This window comes from Lucilia sericata, unplaced genomic scaffold, assembly GCF_015586225.1.
Source record: "Lucilia sericata isolate MDLA Ls3-8-SP2 unplaced genomic scaffold, ASM1558622v1 Contig000641F_arrow, whole genome shotgun sequence".
In the NCBI taxonomy this organism is placed as follows: domain Eukaryota; kingdom Metazoa; phylum Arthropoda; class Insecta; order Diptera; family Calliphoridae; genus Lucilia; species Lucilia sericata.
In genome coordinates, this window is record NW_023994647.1 from 95,360 (window position 1) to 120,942 (window position 25,583).

At 31.2% G+C, this 25,583-nt stretch overlaps 1 protein-coding gene across 1 annotated transcript in view; it reads right to left on the bottom strand.

Annotated features, from left to right (window-relative positions):
* The window catches only part of LOC119606954 (pre-rRNA 2'-O-ribose RNA methyltransferase-like), a gene marked incomplete at its 5' end in the record, with an annotated part of 168,223 nt that overhangs the window by 55,128 nt on the left and 87,512 nt on the right, over nt 1-25,583 (bottom strand). Inside the window, 2 exons of the mRNA XM_037960628.1 lie at nt 2,843-2,924; nt 11,709-11,857. Coding sequence (XP_037816556.1) covers nt 2,843-2,924; nt 11,709-11,857 — 231 coding nt within the window. The remainder of the gene's footprint in view (nt 1-2,842; nt 2,925-11,708; nt 11,858-25,583) is intronic.

Genomic DNA, 25,583 nt, shown 5'->3' on the forward strand with positions numbered 1-25,583 from the left:
ATACCCTTTTAAAAAGGAAACTTTTTTAAATATCGTTTTTAGTTTAAATATTAGACCAAAAGATTATATATTTTTAACCATCATTTACACATTTGTGTCTCGCATCGTATCTCTCTAACTTGTTTTTATACCCTCCACCACCCTCAGTGGTGATAGAGGGTATATATAAGTTTGTCATTCCGTTTGTAACATCGAGAAATATTCATTTGAGACCCAACAAAGTATATATATTCTTGGTCCTTATGAAATTCTGAGTCGATTTAGATATGTCCGTCTGTCTGTCTGTCTGTAGAAAACACGCTCACGTTAAAACGAAGCAACGGAACTTTATGAAATTCACCCAAAATATTCACTGATATCCTAAGCAGTTTGGTATTGAAAATCAGCAAGATCGGTGAAATAGGTTCAGAGTTATGAGTAAAAATTTGAGACAACCTCAAAAAAATTAAGCTTTTTCACATATTTATTTGTATTTTTTACAAAAACTACTGCAGATAAATTGATGAATTTTGTCAGATATAACTCTTGGTGCAAGGATCAACATTGATAAAAATCGGAAAAATCGGTTCACAATTACATATACCTCCCATACAAATTTACATATTCCCCGAAATTAATTTATTGTGAATAACATCCGAAATAATGCCGATATCTTTACGAAATTTTACAAATTTAAATTCTATGCCAATAGAATTCATACAAAGAAACAATTTTCTGAATCGGTAAATAATTGGTCATAGCTCCCATATAAGGTTACCTTCCGAAAAACCTTTAAACGCACATAACTCATTTCAAATAACGATATTCATACAAACTTGGCACAAATATTGCTTTTATCTACAGAAATCCTACTGTATATTTTTTCACGATCGGTCCACAATTGGTCATAGCTCCCATACAAGGTCTCCTTCTCAAAATCACTTAAACACATATTTCTCATTACTAAATATAGGTATCCATACAAAATGTAGCACAAACATTGCTTCTATATACAGAAATGATACTTTAAAATTTGTTTACGATCGGTCCGTAATAGGTCGTAGCTCCCATACAAGGTCACCTTTCGATAATCACTTAAACGCATAAAACTCTTTACGAAATAAATATATCCATAGAAAATTGGCACAAATATTGCTTTTATCTACAGAAATCTTATTATAATTTTTTTACGGTCGATCCATAATTGGTCATAGCTCCCATTTAAGGTCCCCTTACGAGAATAACTTAAACGCATTACCAAATAACGATATCCATAAAAGATTTGGCACAAATATTTATTTTTTAATTTTGTCATACATATAGTTTGGGAATCCACTGAGTTGAAAATCGAAATCAGTCCACAATTTCTTGTACCACCCATAGGGATTAAAAAATTGATTATTTTTCGTAAAAAATTAAATAAAAACTGTCCAAAACGAACAGGATTCGAACTTAAAATCTCCCAGTTGCTAGTTTTACGCCATTCCCACTACACTATCAACTAGCTTCGTAATTGTTTACAACTAATGTTCACATAGAAATTCTCTTTCCTGTTTGTGTAAAAAAATGTTGTTTACCCAAGATCAAATAAAATGCGCACATTGAGAAAGTGTAACTGATAATTTCTTATGCTATTCAGCAACATCAGTGTTGATAAAAGTTATTCAGCAGCAATGTTTTGTACAAACAGAAAATAACATGGCATTTTTATATTAAAAATATTAGTTAACGAAGGACAAAACAATAAAGTGGTGCTGTGGATGGAAGGGAGAATTAGTAAACTGAGCATTGCAAGTTCGATTCCTGGTCGATTTATCTTTTTTGTTATAAATATTTATTTATTTTTTTTAATCAAATTAAGTGTCGAAATTCGGTTCAACAATAAAAATTTAAAAGCAATTTTTTTCTTCATAGGATCAACAACGTTGAAAATCTATTGTACCTCCCGTACAACATTATATAAGTTTTATAACTATTACCATACATTTCTCTCACACATAGAAATTATTTCAAATACAGAACCTAGGTTAAATTTAGTATGCTCTGTAACAGTCTGTTAAGTGGTAGTTTTGTTTTTAATTCCATATTGTAAGGCGTAATGAAAGTAAGTCTAAAATATTAAGGTAAATTTGAATCAATCCATAAAATTTGATAATTTATGAAACCAGTTTAAGGTGGAGGGTATTTAAGATTCGGCAGAGCCGAATATAGCACTCTAACTTGTTGTGTATTTCGTTTCCTATGTTTGGATGTCTGTTGATTTTACTGCCTTGTGTATTTTGTTTTTTGTGTGTTTATTTTGTTTAGCGTTGTTGTTGTTGTTTATTTTGTTTTGCTATTGCTATAATAATGATGTAGTCGGGAAAATAAAATAAATTTAAATTTTATAAAATTGATATTTTTTAAATACACTTTGGTGAAGGGTATATAAGATTCGAAAAGCCGAATATGGCACTCTTACTTGTTGTGTGTTTATTTCGTTTAGCGTTGTTGTTGTTCATTTTGTTTTGCTATTGCTATAATAATGATATATGTAGTCGAGAAAATAAAATAAATTAAAATTTTATAAAATTTGTATTTTTTAAATACATTATGGTGAAGGATATATAAGATTCGGTACAGCCGAATACATATAGCACTCTTACTTGTTATTATTAATTTCATAACAGGTGAAATGTTTGTAATTGAAGGGTTTTCGAAATATTGCAAGGTGAGAAAAATACAAATATTTGTAAAACAATTTTAGAACTATACAGAACTATTTTTTAAAATTTCAAAAATATTTTAGTGTCGCAGACTAAAATATTGTTGAAATACATTGAATTTCTCTGAATGTATGCTTCGATAATAAAAAATAACTTACAACAAAGCGATTAACTTGATACCGTGGTCGAGTTGGTTCTGGTCTTTCAACATTCCGCATTTTTTCAAATCGATCCCTTATTCTAAAGAAATATATAAATATATAATTAATGTACTGAATACAAAAACATCCACGCGCAGTGTCAGATTTTTAAAATTTAGGGGGACTAAACTCTGCATTTTGAAATTATTAAGGGTGAAGGTATGGACACGGGGTTTAAAAACGGTCAAAATAGGGCATTCTACATTCATTTGTAAAAAATATTACAGATTCGAAATCTTAAATATGATTGCAAATTTATTTAAAACTAGCTATATCCAGTGTGCTTCGCTACCCTCATCGTAATGGAATAAATAATAAATATCATTATATCTGCAGAGAACTCTGTAAGTTTGATTTTATGTATACCTCGCATACAGATTTTTATACAATCACTAAGCTGCGTGTTCAATTTTAGGTTCAATATTATAAAAATTCTAAAAGTATTAGTAAAATAACAAAAAAGTATCTGAAAGTATCCTTTTCAAATTTTCGTTCAATCAGAATACTGTATGTTTAATTTTACGTTTATATATTCAATATTTTAGAAAACTCAAAAAGTACCAGTTGAAGTACGAAAAAGTACCAAAAGAACTATTTTATTTAATTTCATTTTCCTAAGTTCAATATTATAGAAAATTCAAAAAGTACCAGTTAAAGAACGAAAAAGTATCAGAAAATACTCCAGTTTAAATTTTCATTCCCTGACTGCTTAGTTTTATGTTTTTAGGTTCATTATAATAGAAAACTCAAAAAGTACCACTTGAATTACGAAATATTACCAAAGGGCGCCCTTTTATAGATTCTCATTAACTCCGGGCTCCACATGCTTAATTTCATGTTTCTAGGATCAATATTATAGAAAATTCAGAAGAACGAAAATGTACCAAAAAGTCTCTTTTATAGGTTCTCACTTAATCCGGGCTCTACATGCTTAATTTTATATTTCTAGGTTGAATATTATTGAAAATTCACTTAATCCGGGCTCTACATGCTTAATTTTATGTTTCTAGGTTCAATTTTATAGAAAATTCACTTAATCCGGGTTGTACATGCTTAATTTTATGTTTCTAGGTTCAATATTATAGAAAATTCAAAAAGTACTTTTCGAAAAACGAAAAAGTACCCTTTTATAGATTCCCATTTACTGCGGGTTCTACATATTTAATTTCATGTTTCTAGGATAAATTTTATAGAAAACTCAAAAAGTACCAATCGAAGCAAGAAAAAGTACCAAAAAGTCCCCTTTTATAGATTCACATTTATAAATCTAAAGTTAGGTACTCTGTTCAAAATTTCGTGCGAAATTCTGTCAAACCACATATAAAATATTTGGTATGAAATATTTGCGAAATAATTTCGCAAAAGCAGTACTCTGTTTTTATTTTGAAAAACATTGTGAAATTTATCTGGCAACCTTGTTTTCCAACTTACGAAATAACGTAAGCAGCACTTCTTTCGCACGAAATTAAAACAAACAGCTGATTACATTTTATTGTTTTTCCCAAAATTATTATTTCTCGAGCCGAAAAAATAAAAAATTACAAAATCATAAAAAATGATAAACAAAAGAATAAATTTACTGCACAAGCGGTCAATAATATATTTACATATATGTGCTTTGCTACCCTATATATATGTGCTTTGCTACCCTAAAAGCAGTATAAATAAAAAACCCACTTAACGATTTTGAAGATTCTAACTGCAATAGTTCTCTAGATTTACAATATGTTACATATTAGAGATGCCAAGCAAATTACTGAAAGTTCGCCAATTTCTATCTATCTATGAAAAATTTGAATAATATAATAGTTTCCAAGATATACGAAATTTTGTATTTAATTCATTTATGTAGTGCCAAGCCCCCAATTGAAAGCTCGCCCGTTATTCTCTAAATGTTCACTTGAATGTCAGAGTTTTTTATGTAAAATTTTAAGATTCTAGCTCTAGTAGTTTCCAGATAAACAATTATTCTATTTCATTCATGTGGTGGCTTCAAGCTCCCCAGATGAAAGTCCGATCTTTTTCCTCCAAAATATTCAGATGATTATTGAAGTAATTTCTGCAAAATTTGAAGAATCTAGTTCTATTAGTTTCCCAGATAAACGAAATTTTATATTTAAGTCATATGGGAGTTGTCAAGTTCCCCATTGAAAGTCCGCCCGTTATACTCTAATTGTTCAGATGAATGTCAAAGTTTTTCAAGTAAAATTTGAAGATTCTAGCTCTAATAGTTTCTAAGATATACGATTTTTTCTAATTAATTCATATTCAAAGTCCGCTCGTTTTCCCCCAAAATGTTCAGTTGAATATTAAAGTAATTTATACAAAATTTGAAGAATCTAGTTCTATTAGTTTCCCAGATAAATTAATTTTTGTATTTAATTAATATGGGAAGTGCCAAGTCCCCCATTTAAAGTCCGCCAATTATTCCCTAAATGTTCACATTAATGTGAAAGTACTTCATGTAATATTTAAAGATTCCACATCTAATAGTTTCTCAGATATAAGAATTTTTCTAATAAATTCATGTGGGGATTATATATATATATATATATATATATATATATATATATATATATATATATATATATATATATATATATATATACATATATATATATATATATATATTCTAAACTAAAATTTGTTGTAGGTCCTAAATAACCCAGTATCGGCGGCAAGTGTTTATTTGCTCGCGACTCATCCTGCAATCGTGAGCAAAAGAGGGGTGAAAGTGTAGGATGTACCCGCAGAGAGCTCTAAGCTTCCTCAGCATTTAAACATAGGTGATGGTTCCGACTCTGAATCCACAGATGATAATAACAACACCAACATAGCGAATCCCAAAAAGGATGATATAGAAAGCACAGAGGAGAAAGCTGAGGCAAAGAAGATTTGACAACTGAGAATAAACCTAAGAAGAAAAAGAGCTCCCCGTCTTCTAATATACAGTCGAAGTCAAGCCACTCAAAGGGACCTCAGAAGAGCGGCTCGTTCACTCTTCTTCAGACCATCGGTACATAAGATTCATACTACGACCACCACTATAGCCGATAAAATTTTGGAATAAGCCAAAAACTAATTGGACAATGTTCGGGGCCTTACTAAAGAACCGTTTAGGACAGGAGACTTTTCAATGTCGAAATAAAGAGGGTATATACGTCAATGTAGAAACGTTTACAAGTGCCCTGGTTGAATCGTTCGAGGACAGCAGCTCTATGCGAGAGCTGAGATCTGCCCAGGAGAAACCCTGGGTAACAGGGAAAATCCGGGACATAGGGAAGACTCTTCGCAAACGATTTAACCGGGCACTGCGTAAAAAGATGGTGAATATAAGAATATCGTTCGAAAAGCCAAACGAGACTCCTGGAAACTTTTCTGCGAACAGGTAGATAGCGTAAATTACGTATCGAAGATACAAATTCCTATCGAAAACTCATGTCCAACCCGAATCTATCATCGATGAAACTGAAACTCCTAATGGACTCGCATTTTCCACCTGGTATATTGAGTACCATAGATGAACTGATTTTGGGGAAAGGGGAGGCTAACACAAAGATAGTTATTAAGAGCTTTGTACCCTATAAAGCTTCAGTATCGGATGGTATTTTCCCGGCACTTTTGCAGATGAAGGTAGGCCAGTTTTCGTACTTCTTTTAAAGATTTACACTACATGCTTAAAACTGGTATATGGCGTCATGAAATAACTCCCCACGAAATAACTCCCCAAAACAGAAATGAAATGACTCCATACAAATTTGTTCAGAAAGAAAAAACAAAGAAATTTGAGGATTTAATTCGTTTTTTGGGGCATTATTTCACATTTAAAATGGGGAGTTATTTCATTATGAAATAATTCCTCAAAATTGAAATAAATCCCTAAAAATATTTTTGGGGAGTTATTTCATTATATTACTTTTATCACACGAAATAAAAAAGCATATGGCTGATGGCCGGCCTTCGTCCGGGCGCAAGGGTTTTATCCTCTGGGGTACAGTGTTCAGCCTTGGTCATATTATAGAGCGATAAATCGTTGCGTCAGGCCGTAGGCCGGCTTTTTAGGAAATATTTATTAAGCGAAGCCGTTGTTGGACATACCATAGAGTAGAAAGTCCTTGCGTCCGGCTATTAAGGGAATCTTTATTAAGCGATTAAACCGAAATGTATTAAAATTTGAAGCCCCACTCGAAAGTATGAGCGACCTACTTTTTTAGAAATGTCACTAAAACCGACTTGTTCCATAATTTGTTATTTTTAAATGGGAACTTTTTTCATTTTAAAATTAGGGATTTGTTTCATATGAAAAAAACCCCAAAAATGGGGTGTTATTTCATTTTAATTTAGGAGGTTATTTCATTTCGTTGGGGCTTTTTTCATTTTTAAATTGGGGAATTATTTCATAATGAAATAAGTCCCAAAATTTGAGGATTTATTTCATTTTTGTTTTGGGGAGTTATTTCATGACGCCCTGGTATATACCAGTGACAGGATGCATGGGTAATATTTATACCCAAACCAGAAAAACCTAGTTATGCGACACCTAAGACTCATCGACGATAAACTTTACGTCCTTCCTACTTAAAACCTTGGAACGGATAGTCGATATTATGGTTAAAAGCAGTATACCAGACAAAGACCTCAAATGTAAGCAGTATGCTTGTGTAAAGGGACGATCGGTGGAAACCGCGTTAAATGAAGTTGTCCACTATATAGGTGAATCCTTCGATAGCAAACTGTATTTACTGGTAGTATGCATTGACATCGAAGGCATCTTCAATAACGTGAACATGGATACTCTTATCAAATCCTTAGACCATGTTGACCGGGTGCTCCCTAACTGGAACAACTACATGCTAAAGAGATGGATAAGCTGCGAAATGTACGATATAACTATCAGGCAAAGAGTATTTCGGTGGCATTTTGTCCCCTTTACTCTGGGAAACTACGATTAATAGCCTCCTAAGGACCCTAACCGAAAAAGTACTTAGACCTGTCTGCCATGCAGACGGTGTGTAATACTTCTAAGGGGTAAGGATCCAAATTAATTGTGTAGAAGAGCCGATGAGGCTTTCAATACGGCCTTAAGCTGGGTTCAACCGAGAGGCCTCAATGTTAACTCAGCAAAGACGGAAATCTGTATTTTCACAAGAAAGACAAAATTTTCTAAGTATACTGAACCCTGATTCCTAGGCAAGAGGATATCGGTGGCAGTCAGAGCTAAGTACTTAGGTGTAATTAGGTGTAATTCTTGGAAAATAAAATGGCGACACCACATAGAGGATAGGATGAACAATGCAAATTTGTGCTAGGCGATATGTAGGAGAACAATATGCATGAAATGGGGTCTTAGTCCTACTATGACACATTGGCTTTATAAAAGTGTAATTATATCAATTCTGGCCAGTGTTGCCACTTTGGTTATTATTAACCAAAATTGGTTATTATACCCTACAGCACTTTAGTGGGGAGGGTATATTGGGTTTATGCTGATGTTTGTAACGTACAATAATATTGGTCTTATACCCATCTTAAAGTGTACCAATCGGCTTATAATCATTTTCTGAGTCGATTTAGCTATGTCCGTCCGTCCATGTAAACCTTGTAATCAAACTACAGGTCGCAATTTTGAAGATAATTAAATGAAATTTGGTACATTATCTTCTATTGTCCCAGCCTATTGAAAATTGTTACGATCGGTCAATTATTTCACCTAGCCCCATACAACTGAACCCCTTAATAGGGCTTGTAAACCTTGTAATCAAACTACAGGTATCTCGACAAAAAGCTGCAAAACCAAGTTCTATACTAGCCTTGATGATCCTCATGAATTTTTAATTTTTTTTAATTTAAAATTCGACTTAAATGTCCACAATTTTATTCAACAATAAATGGCTTAAGTATATCTGAGGCAAGGTACAATTCAACTTAAATGCTTTATTATGAAAACTAAATCACATTTTTTTTGTAACAGGTATAGGGTATTATATGGTCGGCCTCGCCCGACTATAATTTCTTACTTGTTTACTATTCGAAATTTTTTTATTACTGCAATTTGTACATCTACTGGTTATACTTATGTGCACAGAGGTATTTTTCGATATCTTAACTGGTTTAGGATTTAGCAAAAGTACCTATGCGTTTTCCACATATTAAATGAGTTTATTTAAATCATAACAACACCGTAATATTATTTTATTTACACTAGCCAATCTAACACCGTGAATAATGGATCCTCTCTCTCCTTTTGGTGCATCCATGAACTTAAAATCACTTTTTGGGTCGATTCAAACTCGTCCGTCCTTCCGTTAATATTTCTATTGGAACTTTTTATGTAAAGAACTCGCGGTACTTATATGAAAAAACGAAGTAGGCTGTATTTCGCATTTCGATTTTTATGGAATTTGGTGGGAATAGTCTACGTACTTAGCAGATTATGTCCTCCAAATTTAATTTAAAGTATAATTGCAACTTCTATACTTATTTGAAATTTTTCATAAACAGATACTGTGCTAATTTGCCGAAATTCTAAGATAAATGATTTAATAAGAATTAATAAAGTATTTTCTGCTAATTGATGCAAGAATAGTATCACAATATCTTTAAAGTATTACACTATGCGACAAAAATAAATACCTGGGAAGTGATACTATTTTTCTGAAAGATGGATCCGAGTAGAACAAGAATATGTTTTTGAAATTTTCCAAACACCTCCAAAATTTTGAGTTACGGGTAAAAAACCGGTTTTTCGTACCTTTAGTCACTTATAAGTCAGTAACATAGTTAAATCTGAACCGATTTTAAGTTTCTCCACGGATTTAGAAAGCAGAATCTGAGGCCTTTATAATGACATATATAACGTTTGAGTAACCTGGAGAGATATGTGTGAATTTCATTCATAAGATCCCCTACAGAAAATTACTTTAACGCTCATAACTGTCTTCATAATACCAGTTTAGCGACGAAATTTAATATAGTTACAAGTGCCACTTCAGAAAATGAATTTGTTATTTTAATATCCAAATGTAAACATGAAACAAATAAAAATTATTTTCTTTACTTTTTTCAGCGTACATGATGCTTGGGTATAAATGATGACATGAGCACAACGTCAACCAAGGCTCTGGAAACGTTGATAGATATTACACCCATTGAAACATATTTAAGATACTTACAGCTACCGGACACATTGGAAGGCTATACACAATCATCGGATGTCTCTGATCGCATACCAGACACAGAATATGTCGGAAACTTTGAAATGCTGATCCCAGATAGAATGTCTTGGTTTAGCGGAACATTTGAGCAAATACCCGTAGGAAACCATTGCTACACCTATGACTCTTAATTGGGGGACAAAGTGGTCCTCGGGTTATATTATTAAAGTCCCATAAAATACCACCGTATACCTAATTACAACAGTAGCTTCCCGACAGAAGTCCTATCAATAAGAGAACGCGTAAATTGGATTAGAAAAATTATGGCACCCTCAGGGCTTAACATACATATTTACCGACAGCCAGATGGCAATTAGGGCTATATCAAATGTGTATGTTACATCTAAGATCGTATTAGATTGTAATAAAACTCTAACCGAATACTATTCCAGAGGTAAGGCATACATCATATGGGTATCGGGACACTCAGGTGTAGTTGGCGACGAAAGAGCGAAGGGAGCTCGAGGTAGTTAACCTGACAAATGCAATAAAATTTAACGCAACGAGGGCAGAATTAAAATTATATATAAGAGAAACCTATAAGTCCTCTTGGAATATCGAAACGGAAGATAGGACCACAAAGACATTATAGGGTGATCCTAACAAGAGCAGGACAAGAAGCCTCCTTAAAATGAACAAGTCTGACGTTAGTATCGTACCATCTGAGTGGACACACAGAATTACGGGCACAGCTATACAAAATTGGTCGTACGGATTATGACGAAAGTAGAGCATGTAGAGAAGGCAGTGATACTCTGGAGCACTTTCTTTGACATTGTCAGGCTTTCGCCCAAATTAGATCCAAATATGTTGGGAGTAATATTATTTTGGATATAACATGCCTCAAGAATACTGATAGAAAATTTTTATGAATTACGTTCTGGAAACTGGGCTTCTGAACTTCGGATTATAATAAATTCAGTGAATACTATAAAGGTTTTTATTGTTACAACAGGCCCGATAGTGACCTAGGTGTACTTCTTCGGATTTGATGAAGTTACATTCTCCTATCAACGTAAACTAACCTAGTAATTTCTTTTTTAATTTTTATTGATGTTATTTCGTAAAATAAATGGCACAGCTGAACGCCAAACATAGAAAATGTACTGGTGTAACATTTGCGAGTACATGTTGAACGTTTAAAAAGAGTATTGGGTATACAAAAATTTTAAAAAAATTATAAAGCCAACATCATATGGGGACAATAGAACTCCGGAATCAAGTGGTAATCTATGTTTTTGTGTCTATGAAAAATGTCTGTACTTACTTATTAAATTAAATAATAAAAAAATTAAATATTCAAAAACTAAAAAGTTATAACATTAAGGGAGCATGCATCAGGTACAAATTGATTTTAATTTTCTGTAATAAACACGACATTTAGAGTACCGTTATTCCATTCTGGTTCAAATTTCTTCACTTTTAGATACATTTGTTTACTATTTGGACAATTGCATTTCATATTGAATTCAAACTAAGGGAAAATCAATCAAATTTTGAATCTAGTCCCTCTAATTTGGCAAAATCCGACACTGTGCAACGTAGAAAATTAGCATTTTTATTATATCTTGTTATATTATATATACATATGTTTGAAATAATTAACTTACGACTGAGTGCTTTCGATGCTGTTTTCATCCGAGACATTATTTGCATATATGTTTTGATTAAATTCATCATCCTTCTCTCGTTTTATTTCATCGGCTTGCCATTTTTCAAACTTAATCCGCAATTGTTTTGCTCTGGCAGCATTGAGAGCCTTCAAAAAAATAAGACAATAAAATTTTTAAGTAGGGAATATCGCTTTTAAAAAACAGGTAAGAGTTCTATATTCGGCTGTGCCGAATCTTATATACCCTGTGTTAATGATGCCAGTACAAAAAAAATATTACAAAAAATCAAAAAATACCAGTTGTAAAACGAAAAAGTATCAGCAAGTCCCCTTTTATAGATCAATCTAATTTGTTTTTAAAGAATTGTTGATTGTAATTATTTTAATAATTTGTCTTAAAGATATGTCTGTAGTTATTTATAGACAACTAGATTTTTGTACCCGGCGTTGCCCGGGGTTTTAAGTGGTTTCATAACATTATACTTAAGTATTCTCCCGTTAGAGTAAACTAAAAAATGTGCTTTATGTCCATAGATCAATTTCTGAAATTTTTCAACATTTAGAAATATAAAAATTTCGTTGACATAATATAGTATTTACGAAATGAAAAAAGTTTACTCATTTTATTCCTCACTAAGAGATTCCTTCACAATTTTTTTCCCAATTTACAAAGCTAAAAGATTCCAAAATTATAATTCTAATAATATCTAGTTAGGTAAAACTATAATATACATATTTAACTTAGGAGAAAGAATAATTCTTGACTTAAAGCATAAAGTGCTAATTTTTCCCTAACTTATTCATGTTTCAAAAAATGCTGAAGGTCTCCTTATAAAGAAACTCCTTGCAATTTTTTGTGATCTTATAAAGCTATAAAAGAAATCTCATTGAATTTGAACTATATTTATAAAAGATACTAACACAGTACCAAAAATACTACCCATACCCTCTTTCTCCATTGAATTATTCAAATTTATGTATTTTGTTTAATATATTTTGTATCATTTCAGAAATCCATGTTGTAGAACATTTATTAAGAAAATCACGTCAGAGAGGAACCATTCCCTCTTTAATGATGTTTTGCAAAAACATTTTTCAAAACACATATTTTTTGCCGAATCTTATATACCCTTCACCATAGTGTATTTAATAAATATCAATTTCATAAAATTTAAATTTATTTCTTTTTCCGGACGATATCGTTATTATAGCAATAGTAAAACAAAATGAACAACAACAACGCTAAACGAAATAACCACACAAAAAACAAAATACACAAGGCAGTAAAACCAACAGCATCCAAACATACGAAACTGAATACACCAAGAAACAAAAACAATATACACATGGCAATGAAACATACAAAACGAAATACTAAAAAAAAACAAAAACAAAATACACAACGCAATGAAACCAACAGACATCCAAACATACGAAACTGAATGCACCAAGAAACAAAAACCATATACAAATTAAACTAACGTTTTATTATTAGTTTTTTTAAAATAGCTTCAGACTAATGTCTGAAGCGTTCTTTATTTTTTTAATGTTAATTAATGAAGAGTTACAATTGAACTGATACTAAATTATATTTTTACTTAAAATCAGGGTTTCAAAAAACTGCTAATTGCAGTCGCAAATTACTAAATATTTGACTAAATTTAGTACCATGCTTAAAAAATAGTAACTCGTTAAAATTTCCCCTTACAAGCTAACTGAAGTCAGTCAACTGTGTCAACTCATTGCTGCAATAACTTGCAAGTGGTTTTGTTTTTCTTCAGCAGCCACACACACAAGCAGCGGCCATCTTAAGTTTTTCAACTCAGCCGAACTGAACACAACGACTGAACAGTAAAAACAGTTTTGCGTGTGCTGCTTACGTATTGCTTAGTTCTTGGTTTCGTTTTCTTACTAAGGGACGTAAAAAAAACTGATAGTTTGACTGGTTAGTAAAAATCAAGCCGACTGAACAATAAAACTTGATGGGTTGTTTGTTCAGTAAGACTTTGTTATTGTATGCAATTTGTTTTAGTATATTGTATGTTTTTGTGTTTAAAGTTGACAAAAGTAAATAAAGTAATTGATAATTATTGCTAATAGAAATTGTTAATTAATTTAAAATTTATAAAATTATAAATTACTATACTTATAAATTTAGATATTTTCTTTAAATAAAAATTGATTTAAATTTAAGCATTTTGATGATTTTTTAGTGAGATTATTGTATGTATGTATGTATGTATGTATGTATATTAGGGTGGGTCGAAAATAGGCTTTTCGCTCGGATCAACATCTAATAGTGAAATTGTGTTGTATTTTAACGTCAAATGGAAGACTGTAAAATATTTATTATTCAATAATTTTGAGGGTAAGAGCCCGCGCATCGCTGCCAAAGTTTGTAAATGCGTTTATATGGGAAAAATGGCACTTTTTGGAGTTTTTTCACAAAATTAGGCTTTAAGTATTAATTATTGCACCATTTTATAGCAAAATCGTAATGTCTACAAAATTGTCTTTCCAAAAAGATGGAAAAACTCAAATTTCGTTAAACATATTTTGAGTTATTAAAATTTCCCCCGAGAATTTAGTGATTCTGAAGACATATAAAAGTAAATATAAGAAAATTTTTGTTAGTTTTGAAAAATTTTACAAGAAACTATTATGTTTATCCTTATAAGGTTCATAAATGTGCTAGTACGAATTTTTGTTCAAATTGGATAACGCTTACTCGGTTTAGTCTGTGGTCAAAAAAGGGCCATTATTTTAACAGCATCTCCAAAACTCCATTTTCAAACTTTAAAAAATTTTGTTAAATTGATTATTAAAAATTAAAGTTTTCTATGCTGGATATTATAAAGGATATATATAAGAATTAAACACAGAAAGAATGAGCTTAATACCTCTCATAGTTTTACCGTACCTGCGATGTGAATTTGAAGGATTTCGGGAAAAAGGCAATTTTTGTCAATAATTAAGTAAAAATTATATTATTACAAATTGTTGCTTAATTTTGATCAAGTAAATTCCGAGTCCATGGAAAGTTAGTTCTAATCAAATTTTCGAAACTAAAAATCATTAACCCTCTAAACACCGGGGTCAAAATCAAATTTTTGAATTTTATGTTCTTGAAGAAATAAGAGCATGATGTTGTTAATTTGTTGATGGATATTGATGAAACTTCTTAGAAGTTATTTTTACTACATTCAAATAATACGATAAACCAAATACTGGATATATCCATTAAATCTTTAAGAAAATTAATTTTAGAAAATTCCTTTATAAAAGTGTTTTTTGTAGTGTTAAAAAAATCGGTCTTGAATTGACCCCAAGTATGACAGAGGGTTAATTTTTGAAGAAGTTTGATTCCTAGATTTCTGGATATATTTTCGTGTAGTTTGTCAAAATGAATTCATAATTAAATACACAATATTTTGCTATTTTTAATGAAGAATATTAAATATACAAAAACTTGATTTTGACCCCGGTTTTTAGAGGGTTAATGATTTTTAATTTCGGAAATTTTATCAGAAATAACTTTTCATGGACTCGGAAATAATAATCGCAATTTAATTGATCAAAATTAAGCAACAATTGGTAATAATATAATTTTTACTTAATTACTGGCAAAAATTGCCTTTTTCCCGAAATCCTTCAAATTCACATCGCAGGTACGGTAAAACTATGAGAGGTATTAAGCTCATTCTTTCTGTGTTTAATTCTTATATATATCCTTTATAATATCCAGCATAGAAAACTTTAATTTTTAATAATCCATTTAACAAAAGTTTTTAAAGTTTGAAAATGGAGTTTTGGAGATGCTGTTAAAATAATGGCCCTTTTTTGACCACAGACTAAACCGAGTAAGCGTTATCCAATTTGAACAAAAATTCGTACTAGCACATTTATGAACCTTATAAAGATAAACATAATATTTTTTTGTAAAATTTTTCAAAACTAACAATTTTAATAACTCAAAATTTGTTTAACGAATTTTGAGTTTTTCCATCTTTTTGGAAAGACAATTTTGTAGACATTACGATTTTGCTATAAAATGGTGTAATAATTAATACTTAATGCCTCATTTTGTGAAAAAACTCCAAAAAGTGCAATTTTTCCCATATAAACGCATTTACAAACTTTGGCAGCGATGCGCGGGCTCTTACCCTCAAAATTATTGAATAATAAATATTTTACAGTCTTCCATTTGACGTTAAAATACAACACAATTTCACTATTAGATGTTGATCCGAGCGAAAAGCCTATTTTCGACCCACCCTAATATACATACATACATACAATAACAAAATCTCACTAAAAAATCATCAAAATGCTTAAATTTAAATCAATTTTTATTTAAAGAAAATATCTAAATTTATAAGTATAGTAATTTATAATTTTATAAATTTTAAATTAATTAACAATTTCTATTAGCAATAATTATCAATTACTTTATTTACTTTTGTCAACTTTAAACACAAAAACATACAATATACTAAAACAAATTGCATACAATAACAAAGTCTTACTGAACAAACAACCCATCAAGTTTTATTGTTCAGTCGGCTTGATTTTTACTAACCAGTCAAACTATCCGTTTTTTTTACGTCCCTTAGTAAGAAAACGAAACTAAGAACTAAGCAATACGTAAGCAGCACACGCAAATCTGTTTTTACTGTTCAGTCTTGTGTTCAGTTCGGCTGAGTTGAAAAACTTAACATGGCCGCTGCTTGTGTGTGTGGCTGCTGAAGAAAAACAAAACCACTTGCAAGTTATTGCAGCAGTGCGTTGACACAGTTGACTGACTTCAGTTAGCTTGTGAGGGAAAAATAAATACTTGAACTTTCTTCAGTTCAGTCGACATTTAAAAAAATAAAACTAAAAACTAAATATTAAACCCTGTTTAAAATAATAAATAATGCAATATTCAATAAATTTCACCCAGACGCAAAGTCAGCAATTATGTTTAAAAGTATTGCAACATAAGTTTATTACCTTTGTTGCTAATTTGCTTAGGTAAGCTTTAACGTGCAATGACCTGAAGTATTTAAATTTAATTGTAAATATTTTGGTTCTTAACTCCTCCGCCTTTAAATCCGATCGTCCTCGATTGACTCAAAAGTAAGGTATTTCATTTATTCTCGTAACAGGTGTTTCAACTTAATTTTTCCAGTGCAATGCTGACAGTGCATAAAGATTATTTATCAAGTGTAATATTTGTTATACAATTATTTTTACTTAAATCTAATACATTTGTTTCTTATAAATTTTAGTTATATAAATTTTACTATTTTCTTTTTTTGTATAAGTTTAATTTTCATAAGAAAAACATTTGTTATTATTTATTTGTTACAGTATTATTATTTATATGTAATTGATTTTACAACTTTTTTTATAGTTTTGACTTGTATTATAAATTTTAGTGATAAAATATTTGAATTATTTATATATGATCATTCTAATTGTTTTTCAATTTTACTAAAATACATGTTATTTTTATTTAATTTCTTTTTTCTTTATTTAACAAACATTTATAATTCGTAGCTTTGTTAATCTTATTTTATTTATTTCAATATTTTCATTTCAAAATAGAATTCTATTTTCATATAGATTTGGAAATGTATTATTATTATATTATTTCTTGTTAGCTCATCCAATGTTTTGAAACAAAATAGTATGTAAATTTATTTGAAATGTTAATTTTTTATATGGTCTTTATGAACCGTTCTATTAGATTCTGTTAATACGGTACGCCTGTTATTTTCTTTCACTATTTCCTCTTTAGATCTTGATGACAATTTAGATCCTAATCCTTTATTAATTTTTACATAAATTTTCTGACCTGGGGTATAGTCCTCAAAAGGTTTTCGTTTTTTGTTATGATTTTCAATATCTTTTGTTTGTTTCTTGACTATGGCTTCTATATTTTCTTTTCTTGCGTTTTCATATTGTTCTGGAGTAGTACTAACTCTTCTTCCAAAGAATAATTCCATGGGTTTTTGGCTGTTGTTGAGTGTATAGTGTAATTATATTCATAAACCGCTCTGTCTAGTAATTCTTCAAAGGTCCTATGTGTCTCCTCTGTTTTAAGACAACGCATAATTTCTGACAATGTGGAATGAAATCGTTCCACTTGGCCATTAACAGTACTTTTGTAGGGAGGAGTCATGAAAACTTTTATGTTCAGCTGATCTTCAAGCATAAATAAAATTGAATCTGAATTTAAAGATTTTTCGTTATCTACAACTACCATTCTGGGGACACCAAAATTAAATAATATTTTCCTTAATGGTTCTATAATATCTGCTATTGACCTAGAATTTATAACTGTTGCCTGTGCGTATTTTGTAAGCTTGTCTATTGCAGTTAGTGTTAAATGTTTTTCAGTGGACCAAATGGTGAAATATTTGATTTATTAGGGTGTCTATCGTATTTTCCTTCTTTACAAACTTTACATTGTTTTATTATTTTATTAAGTTTGTCACTCATCTTTGGAAGGTAATATTTTTCTAATAGTTGCAACTTATTTTCTTTAGCGTTTCTGTGGGCTCTTTTATGCACTTTCAGAGATTCTTCTTCCTGTCTAGAGGAGTCAACCAAATCTTCTACTTGAGTTTGTGTGTATCTTATTTTATATTTCGAAAAGTGAAGGGGGTATATTGATTGTATCTTACCCATTATGCTTTCGCAAGTAAACAAACCATTCACTACAGTTGGATTAAGATACCTCTTCAGAATATCCAAAAGATAGTCTTCTGAAAAGCTTGGGGCTGTAATAATATGCCTATGAAAAGTTGGGAAAGGTAATTTAAATTGGTATTCAGTCGTTTCTCCTATAAGGATAAAAATCTGATTTTTAAAGACGTTTATAGGACGTTTATGCTGCATAGTTCTCTTCTGTTTTATTCAGAGATCGCGAGATAAACGTAATTGGTCTGTTTTCCTGACTAAGGACAGCGCCAATAGCGTGGTTTGAAGCATCTGTTGTTAATTCAAAACATTTAGTAATGTCTGGGTAAGTTAATATTACATCTCTTGAGGATAAGATCTTTTTTAATTTGTCAAATGCTACTTTTGCGGATTCATTTAATTCTATTTTTTTCCTACTTGATTGATTTCGGGATATTCGTCCCTCTTCCCCTCTTAAGAGGTTTGTCAAGGGTTTTGCTATTTTAGCGTAATCCTTTACAAACCGACGATAATATCCGGATAATCCCAAAAAAGATCGAACATCTTTTAATGTGTTGGGATAAGGGAAATTCACAATTGCTTCGACTTTCTTAGGGTTAGTTTGGATACCCTTGTGAGTCACTAGGAAACCTAGAAATTCAACTTCGTCCTTAAAAAACTCACATTTTTCGAGTTGAACTTTCATATTTGCATGGTGTAAAGTGCTGAATACTTCAGCAATATCTTTTAAATGTTGATATTCGTTTGGACTAAAGATTATTATGTCATCTATGTAGACATAACATCTCTCTCCAATGTGAGGACGCAAAATGTCATCCAGCGCGCGTTGAAAAATAGCTGGCGCGTTCTTTAGCCCAAATGGCAATCGTGTAAATTCGAATTAACCATTATTAATGGAGAATGCTATTTTCTCAATATCTGTTGGTTTTAAAGGTATTTGGTGAAACCCGCTTTTCAAGTCTAATACAGTAAAATAACGACTTTTTCCTAATTGTGCAAGTACTTCATTAATTTCAGGCAATGGATATTTATCTGAAATAGTGATAGAATTTAACTTTCTGTAGTCTATAACCATCCTGAACTTTCGTTCCCCGCTTGCGTCAAGTTTTTTTGGAACAATCCATACGGGTGAATTGTATGGGGATTTTGATGGTCTGATTATGCCGCCTTTAAGTAATGTTCTAACTTGGTCTTCAATTTCCTTCTTAAGGCTCATGGGGTACGGATAGGTCTTTGAGTAAACTGGGTCATTTGTCCTTGTACGTATTTCGCCTGTTATACGTGTAGTGTAAGTCAGTTTTTCGTCTGGAGCTGAAAAAAGGTTGTGATATTTCGACACAATTTGCCTTAATTTGTCCTGTTGTTCATGAGTCATGTGGCTAGTTCTGAGAGCAGTCATGTGAATATCGTCTGCTGGGAGCTGTTTAAGTGCAATTTTTTCCCCATTTCCAAGTACCATTTAATTGTCTTTCGTATAAATGATAGCATCTAGGTCTTTTAATGTGTCATTTCCAATGATTCATTGGAATGTTTACAGTTGTGGTAATAAATAGAATTTAACCGGAACGTCCGTTTGTCCGAATAAAAAGGTATTTGTGTGAAATTTAATTTGAGTCTGTCCACCTACGAAATTTGCATAGAAATTTTCCTTATTTGGAATAGGGTTTCTTACTACATTCGGTGTAATATAATTTTTGTTTGATCCAGTGGCGATTAAGATTTTTAGAATCATTCCGTCATCCATCTTGCACTCAAAATATGGCAAGGTGGATGAATTTAATCTAAAAAATGAATTTCGTTGATAGAGTCATATTTCTGATTGTGGTCTCTTGTATAGTCCGCTTGGTCGTCGATGTATTCCTTTAATGTTTATCCGTCAGTGTCGTCCTCTAAGTCTATTTTATCAATATAATTGTCAATTTCACATGTCTCCTGTATATTTGAATCATTGTTCGATCCTAGTTTTAAATGGAAATTCCTAATTTGTTTATGAGCTTCTGGATGTGGTGGAGGTGGTCGTTTGCCATAAAGTCCGTTGTTCGCTGGTCTGTTCATATAATTTATGTTCCTAGTTCTCATATGTTGTTGATTCCGGGTTGGAATAGTCGTAAATTTCCTATTATGAGCATAGCTAGTCCTGAAGTTCTGGTTCTCTAACTTTAAACATAAGTGTAAAGCTTTCGGTAACTCCGATGGTTCTTTCATAGCTAAAAGTCTGGGAAGATCTCCTTTCAACCCTCTTATGAAGGTGTCCAAAGCCTTATCTCTATAAGTTTGTGTCAATAGGTGCAAAGATTCCTGTCCTATGTCCATAGCGCTAATCTTGTTAAGTAAGGTATAAACTACGTCAGGTACCCTGTCCAAGTCATTTAGTTGTGCCCTATGTTGCGGATCAATTACTTGATCTTGGTCAATCACCTGATTCCTAGCATTGTCTGGATTTCTAACTTGTTCTTGTATTGCCTCAGTGATCATTCTGCTAATTTCTATTTCTAAATTTCTCATATTAAATGGTGCCTGATTTTCCTGTACGTTCACTACAGGTGACCTGATTAAATTATTTGAGTTTGACATTTTAACAAGGAATATGAGATGGCTAACTTTTTTTAATTATGTAGTGTTATTGTTATTATTATTATTTTTTATTATTATGAAACTGGAGGGTCCCGTAGGAATCGCAGCCTCGAATTTTATTTTTTTATTGAATTTTAATTAGATTATTGTTTAGTATTTCTTAAATCTAGTGTTAGTTTATAATACTGTATCCTTTATATTTTATTTTATCTTCTTTAAAAATTTTCACAAATATTGATTTATCTTTTATATTATATTTTATTTTTTTCTTTACTTTGCTTTTATTTTACTTCAAATTTTCTTTCACGCAATAAGAATTTATATTTTATCTTATATTTTACATATTTTTTTATTTACTTTTTAAATATTTTTTTTTATCAAGTGAAAATTTATTTAAATATTTTTTTTTTATTTACAAATAATTTGTTTCTAGGATTTAGCTAGGATATAAATTTAACTCTTGAATCTTGTTATTGTGTTTTATATTTTAGATTTATTACACTTTTGTTATTTTAACTTTAATATTCATGCCTTTTATTTACATTAAATATAAACTAATCATCCTTAAATATAAGTGGAGCAGCGGCAGTTGATTTCCAACACCCTTTCCTCTGTCCGCACCAGCTACTCGGGGACCCTTTTGTTTCTGCTCACTATTCTTCGGGATACCGCGGAAACGTGCTGTCTTGCAGGACGATTTAATTTTTACGCGTACTGGATTATCCTTTAGGTAAACACTGCCCTATTCTTCGAGGACGTGGTAACGTGCTGACTTGCAGGACTATTTGTTTTACAACCGTACTAGGTTATCCTTTTGGCCACCGCGGTCCCTGCTCGGGCGCCAATTAAACTAACGTTTTATTATTAGTTTTTTTAAAATAGCTTCAGACTAATGTCTGAAGCGTTCTTTATTTCTTTAATGTTAATTAATGAAGAGTTACAATTGAACTGATACTAAATTATATTTTTACTTAAAATAATAAATAATGCAATATTCAATAAATTTCACCCAGACGCAAAGTCAGCAATTATGTTTAAAAGTATTGCAACATAAGTTTATTACCTTTGTTGCTAATTTGCTTAGGTAAGCTTTAACGTGCAATGACCTGAAGTATTTAAATTTAATTGTAAATATTTTGGTTCTTAACTTACACAAGGCAATGAAACACAGAGGCATCCAAACATAAGAAACGAAACACTCAAAAAAAGAAACAAAATACACAACGCAATGAAACCAACAGACAACCAAACATACGAAACTGAATACACCAAGAAACAAAAACAATATACTCAAGGCAATGAAACACACAGCCATCCGAACATATGAAAAGAAATACTCATTGAATACGCAGTGTTGTTGTTGTTTTTTATATCAAAGCATGGAAAAATTTGTATTTTTGATGAAATTTTCAGAGGTTGTCTCGGATTTTTGCTTAATTCTCCGGTATTTATGGACCGATTTTGCTGATTTTAAATAGCGACCTTCTCGAAAGCATGTCTAACAGAATTATTGAAGATTCGGATCTCGCCGATATCTGGGGTCCTCTAAAAACTGATTTCAACAAACACACAGACGGACATCAACTCCGCTACCTATAAGGATCCAGAATATATATACTTTATGGGGTCGGAAAATTATATTATAGAAATTACAAACAGAATGACAAACTTATATATACCCTTCCCACGAAGGTGAAGGGTATAAATATATATTTCTCAAATTTCATAAAACTACAAAAAATGTAGCAAAGGAACGCATAATAAGCCGTTTTTGCACATTTAGTTTGAATTTATTTTTTATGTTTTTCCCTCTAGGGGTGGACTTTCGAATACACTTACATATCTCTGAAACTAAAAACTCATCGTCTAAAATATTTTTACTTAAGAATGAAAAAAATCAGGCTAAAACATAGAAGTACAAATTTTTCCAGTTTTTTCGCCTTTTCTCCTATTTCGAAACGGAACTTTGCTACATAATACATATTTCAGACACTTTAAAAGCTTAATCAGAAATGTTTTTGCTTGAGTACGCTGAAAATAATACATGCTCAACATTACGAAAAAAAATTTCGTAACTTATATTTTCGTAATATTTACAAAAATTTCGTGTATAATACGAAATATTACTTAATAAAACCCTTTTCTATTTTTACGAAAGTACGAAAATCTTTCGTAATATTTTTTCATAAATTTTAGCGAAATTAAACATAATGATATTAAGTATATTATCATTAGATAAAACTACAACATTTTTATAAAATTTAAGAAAAAGTATAATATAATTGACGCACTATTTTCATAAAAAAAAATTAAAAATTTGCGTGGAGAATAATTTTTAACTAAAATTAGAAAAATAATTTTAAAATTGACAAAATTGTTTGCATATTAAAAATTCAATTTTTTCAATTTATGTAAATTAATTTTTTTATTTTCCATTATACTAAAATATTTCGTACAATTTCGTATATATTAGGCATGGATTTTTTCAGTGTATAGACAATAATTAGTATTTAATCACACCATACACCTATATATCTAACTATGTTTCAAATTTAGTGTAATTAAAAACATTATGCACACGCTACAGGTCGCAATTTGCAAGATAATTTGATGAATTTGGCACATACTCTTTCAAGAACGAACCCTATTGAAAATGGTTAAAATCGGACCATTATTTCGCATAGCCCCCATACAATCGCACCGCCAAATATGGCTTTTGAGCTCATAAATATGTTAAATGTTCTTGTATCACACCAAAAATCTGCAAAACTAAGTTTTAATGACACTGCTGATTTTTGCCATGATCGGTCCTCATTTGTTCACATCCCCCATATAATCTCCCCTTCATAAAAAGACTTGATGGTTCAAATTCACTTATAAACACTAATATTACGGCGATATTCTACATAAATAACTTTAATGTAGACGTTAATACCTTTACCAAAATTTTTAGGGATAGGCCCATATTAACCACCTACCCCCATATAACCCTCTCTCAGGAAATCCTTTTTTGTCAATAAATTGTTAAAATATTGCTGAAATAAAGTAAAAATTAATTTAAACAAGTATGAGTGCTATATTCGGTTGTGCCGAATCTTATATACCCTTCACCACAGTGTATTTAAAAAATATCAATTCTATAAAATTTTAATTTATTTCATTTTCCCGTTTATATCATTATTACAGCAATAGCAAAACGAACAACAACAACGCTAAACGAAATAAACACACAAAAAACAAAATACACCAGGCCGTAAAACCAACAGACATCCAAACATACGAAACGAAATACACAAAAAACAAAATAGACAACGCAATGAAACCAACAGACATCCAAACATACGAAACTGAATACACCAAAAAACAAAAACAATATACACAAGGCAATGAAACATACGAAACGAAATACTCCAAAAAAAAAACAAAAACAAAATACACAACGCAATGAAACCAACAGACATCCAAACATACGAAACTGAATGCACCAAGAAACAAAAACAATATACACAAGGCAATGAAACACACAGCCATCCAAACATATGAAACGAATACTCAATGAATAAGCAGTGTTGTTGTTGTTGCTTATATCAAAGCATGAAAAAAATTGTCTTTTTTATGAAATTTTCAGAGGTTGTCTCGGATTTTTGCTCATATCTCCGATATTTATGGACCGATTTTGCTGATTTTAAATAGCGATCTTCTCGAAAGCATATCTAACAGAATTATTGAAGATTTGCATCTCGCCGATATCTGGGGTCCTCTAAAAACTGATTTCAACAAACACACAGACGGACAGACAGACAGACAGACGGACAGACGGACATAGCTTAATCAACTCCGCTACCTATAAGGATCCAGAATATATATACTTTATGGGGTCGGAAAATTATATTATAGAAATTACAAACGGAATGACAAACTTATATATACCCTTCTCACGAAGGTGAAGGGTATAACAAGTAAGAGTGCTATATTCGGCTGTGCCGAATCTTATATACCCTTCACCATAGTGTATTTAATAAATATCAATTTCATAAAATTTTCCCGACTAAATCATTATTATAGCAATAGCAAAACAAAATGAACAACAACAGCGCTAAACGAAATAACCACACAAAAAACAAAATACACAAGGCAGTGAAACCAACAGCATCCAAACATACGAAACTGAATGCACCAAGAAACAAAAACAATATACAGAAGGCAATGAAACACACAGGCATCCAAACATACGAAACGAAATTCTCAAAAAACAAAATACACAACGCAATGAAACCAACAGACATCCAAACATACGAAACTGAATACACCAAAAAACAAAAACAATATACACAATGCAATTAAACACACAGCCATCCAAACATATGAAACGAAATACTCAATGGATAAGCAGTGTTGTTTGTGTTGCTTATAACAAAGCATGAAAAAAATTGTCTTTTTTATGAAATTTTCAGAGGTTGTCTCGGATTTTTGTTCATATCTCCGGTATTTATGGACCGATTTTGCTGATTTTAAATAGCGATCTTCTCGAAAGCATGTCTAACAGAATTATTTAAGATTCGGATCTCGCCGACATCTGGAGTCCTTTAAAAACTGATTTCAACAAACACAC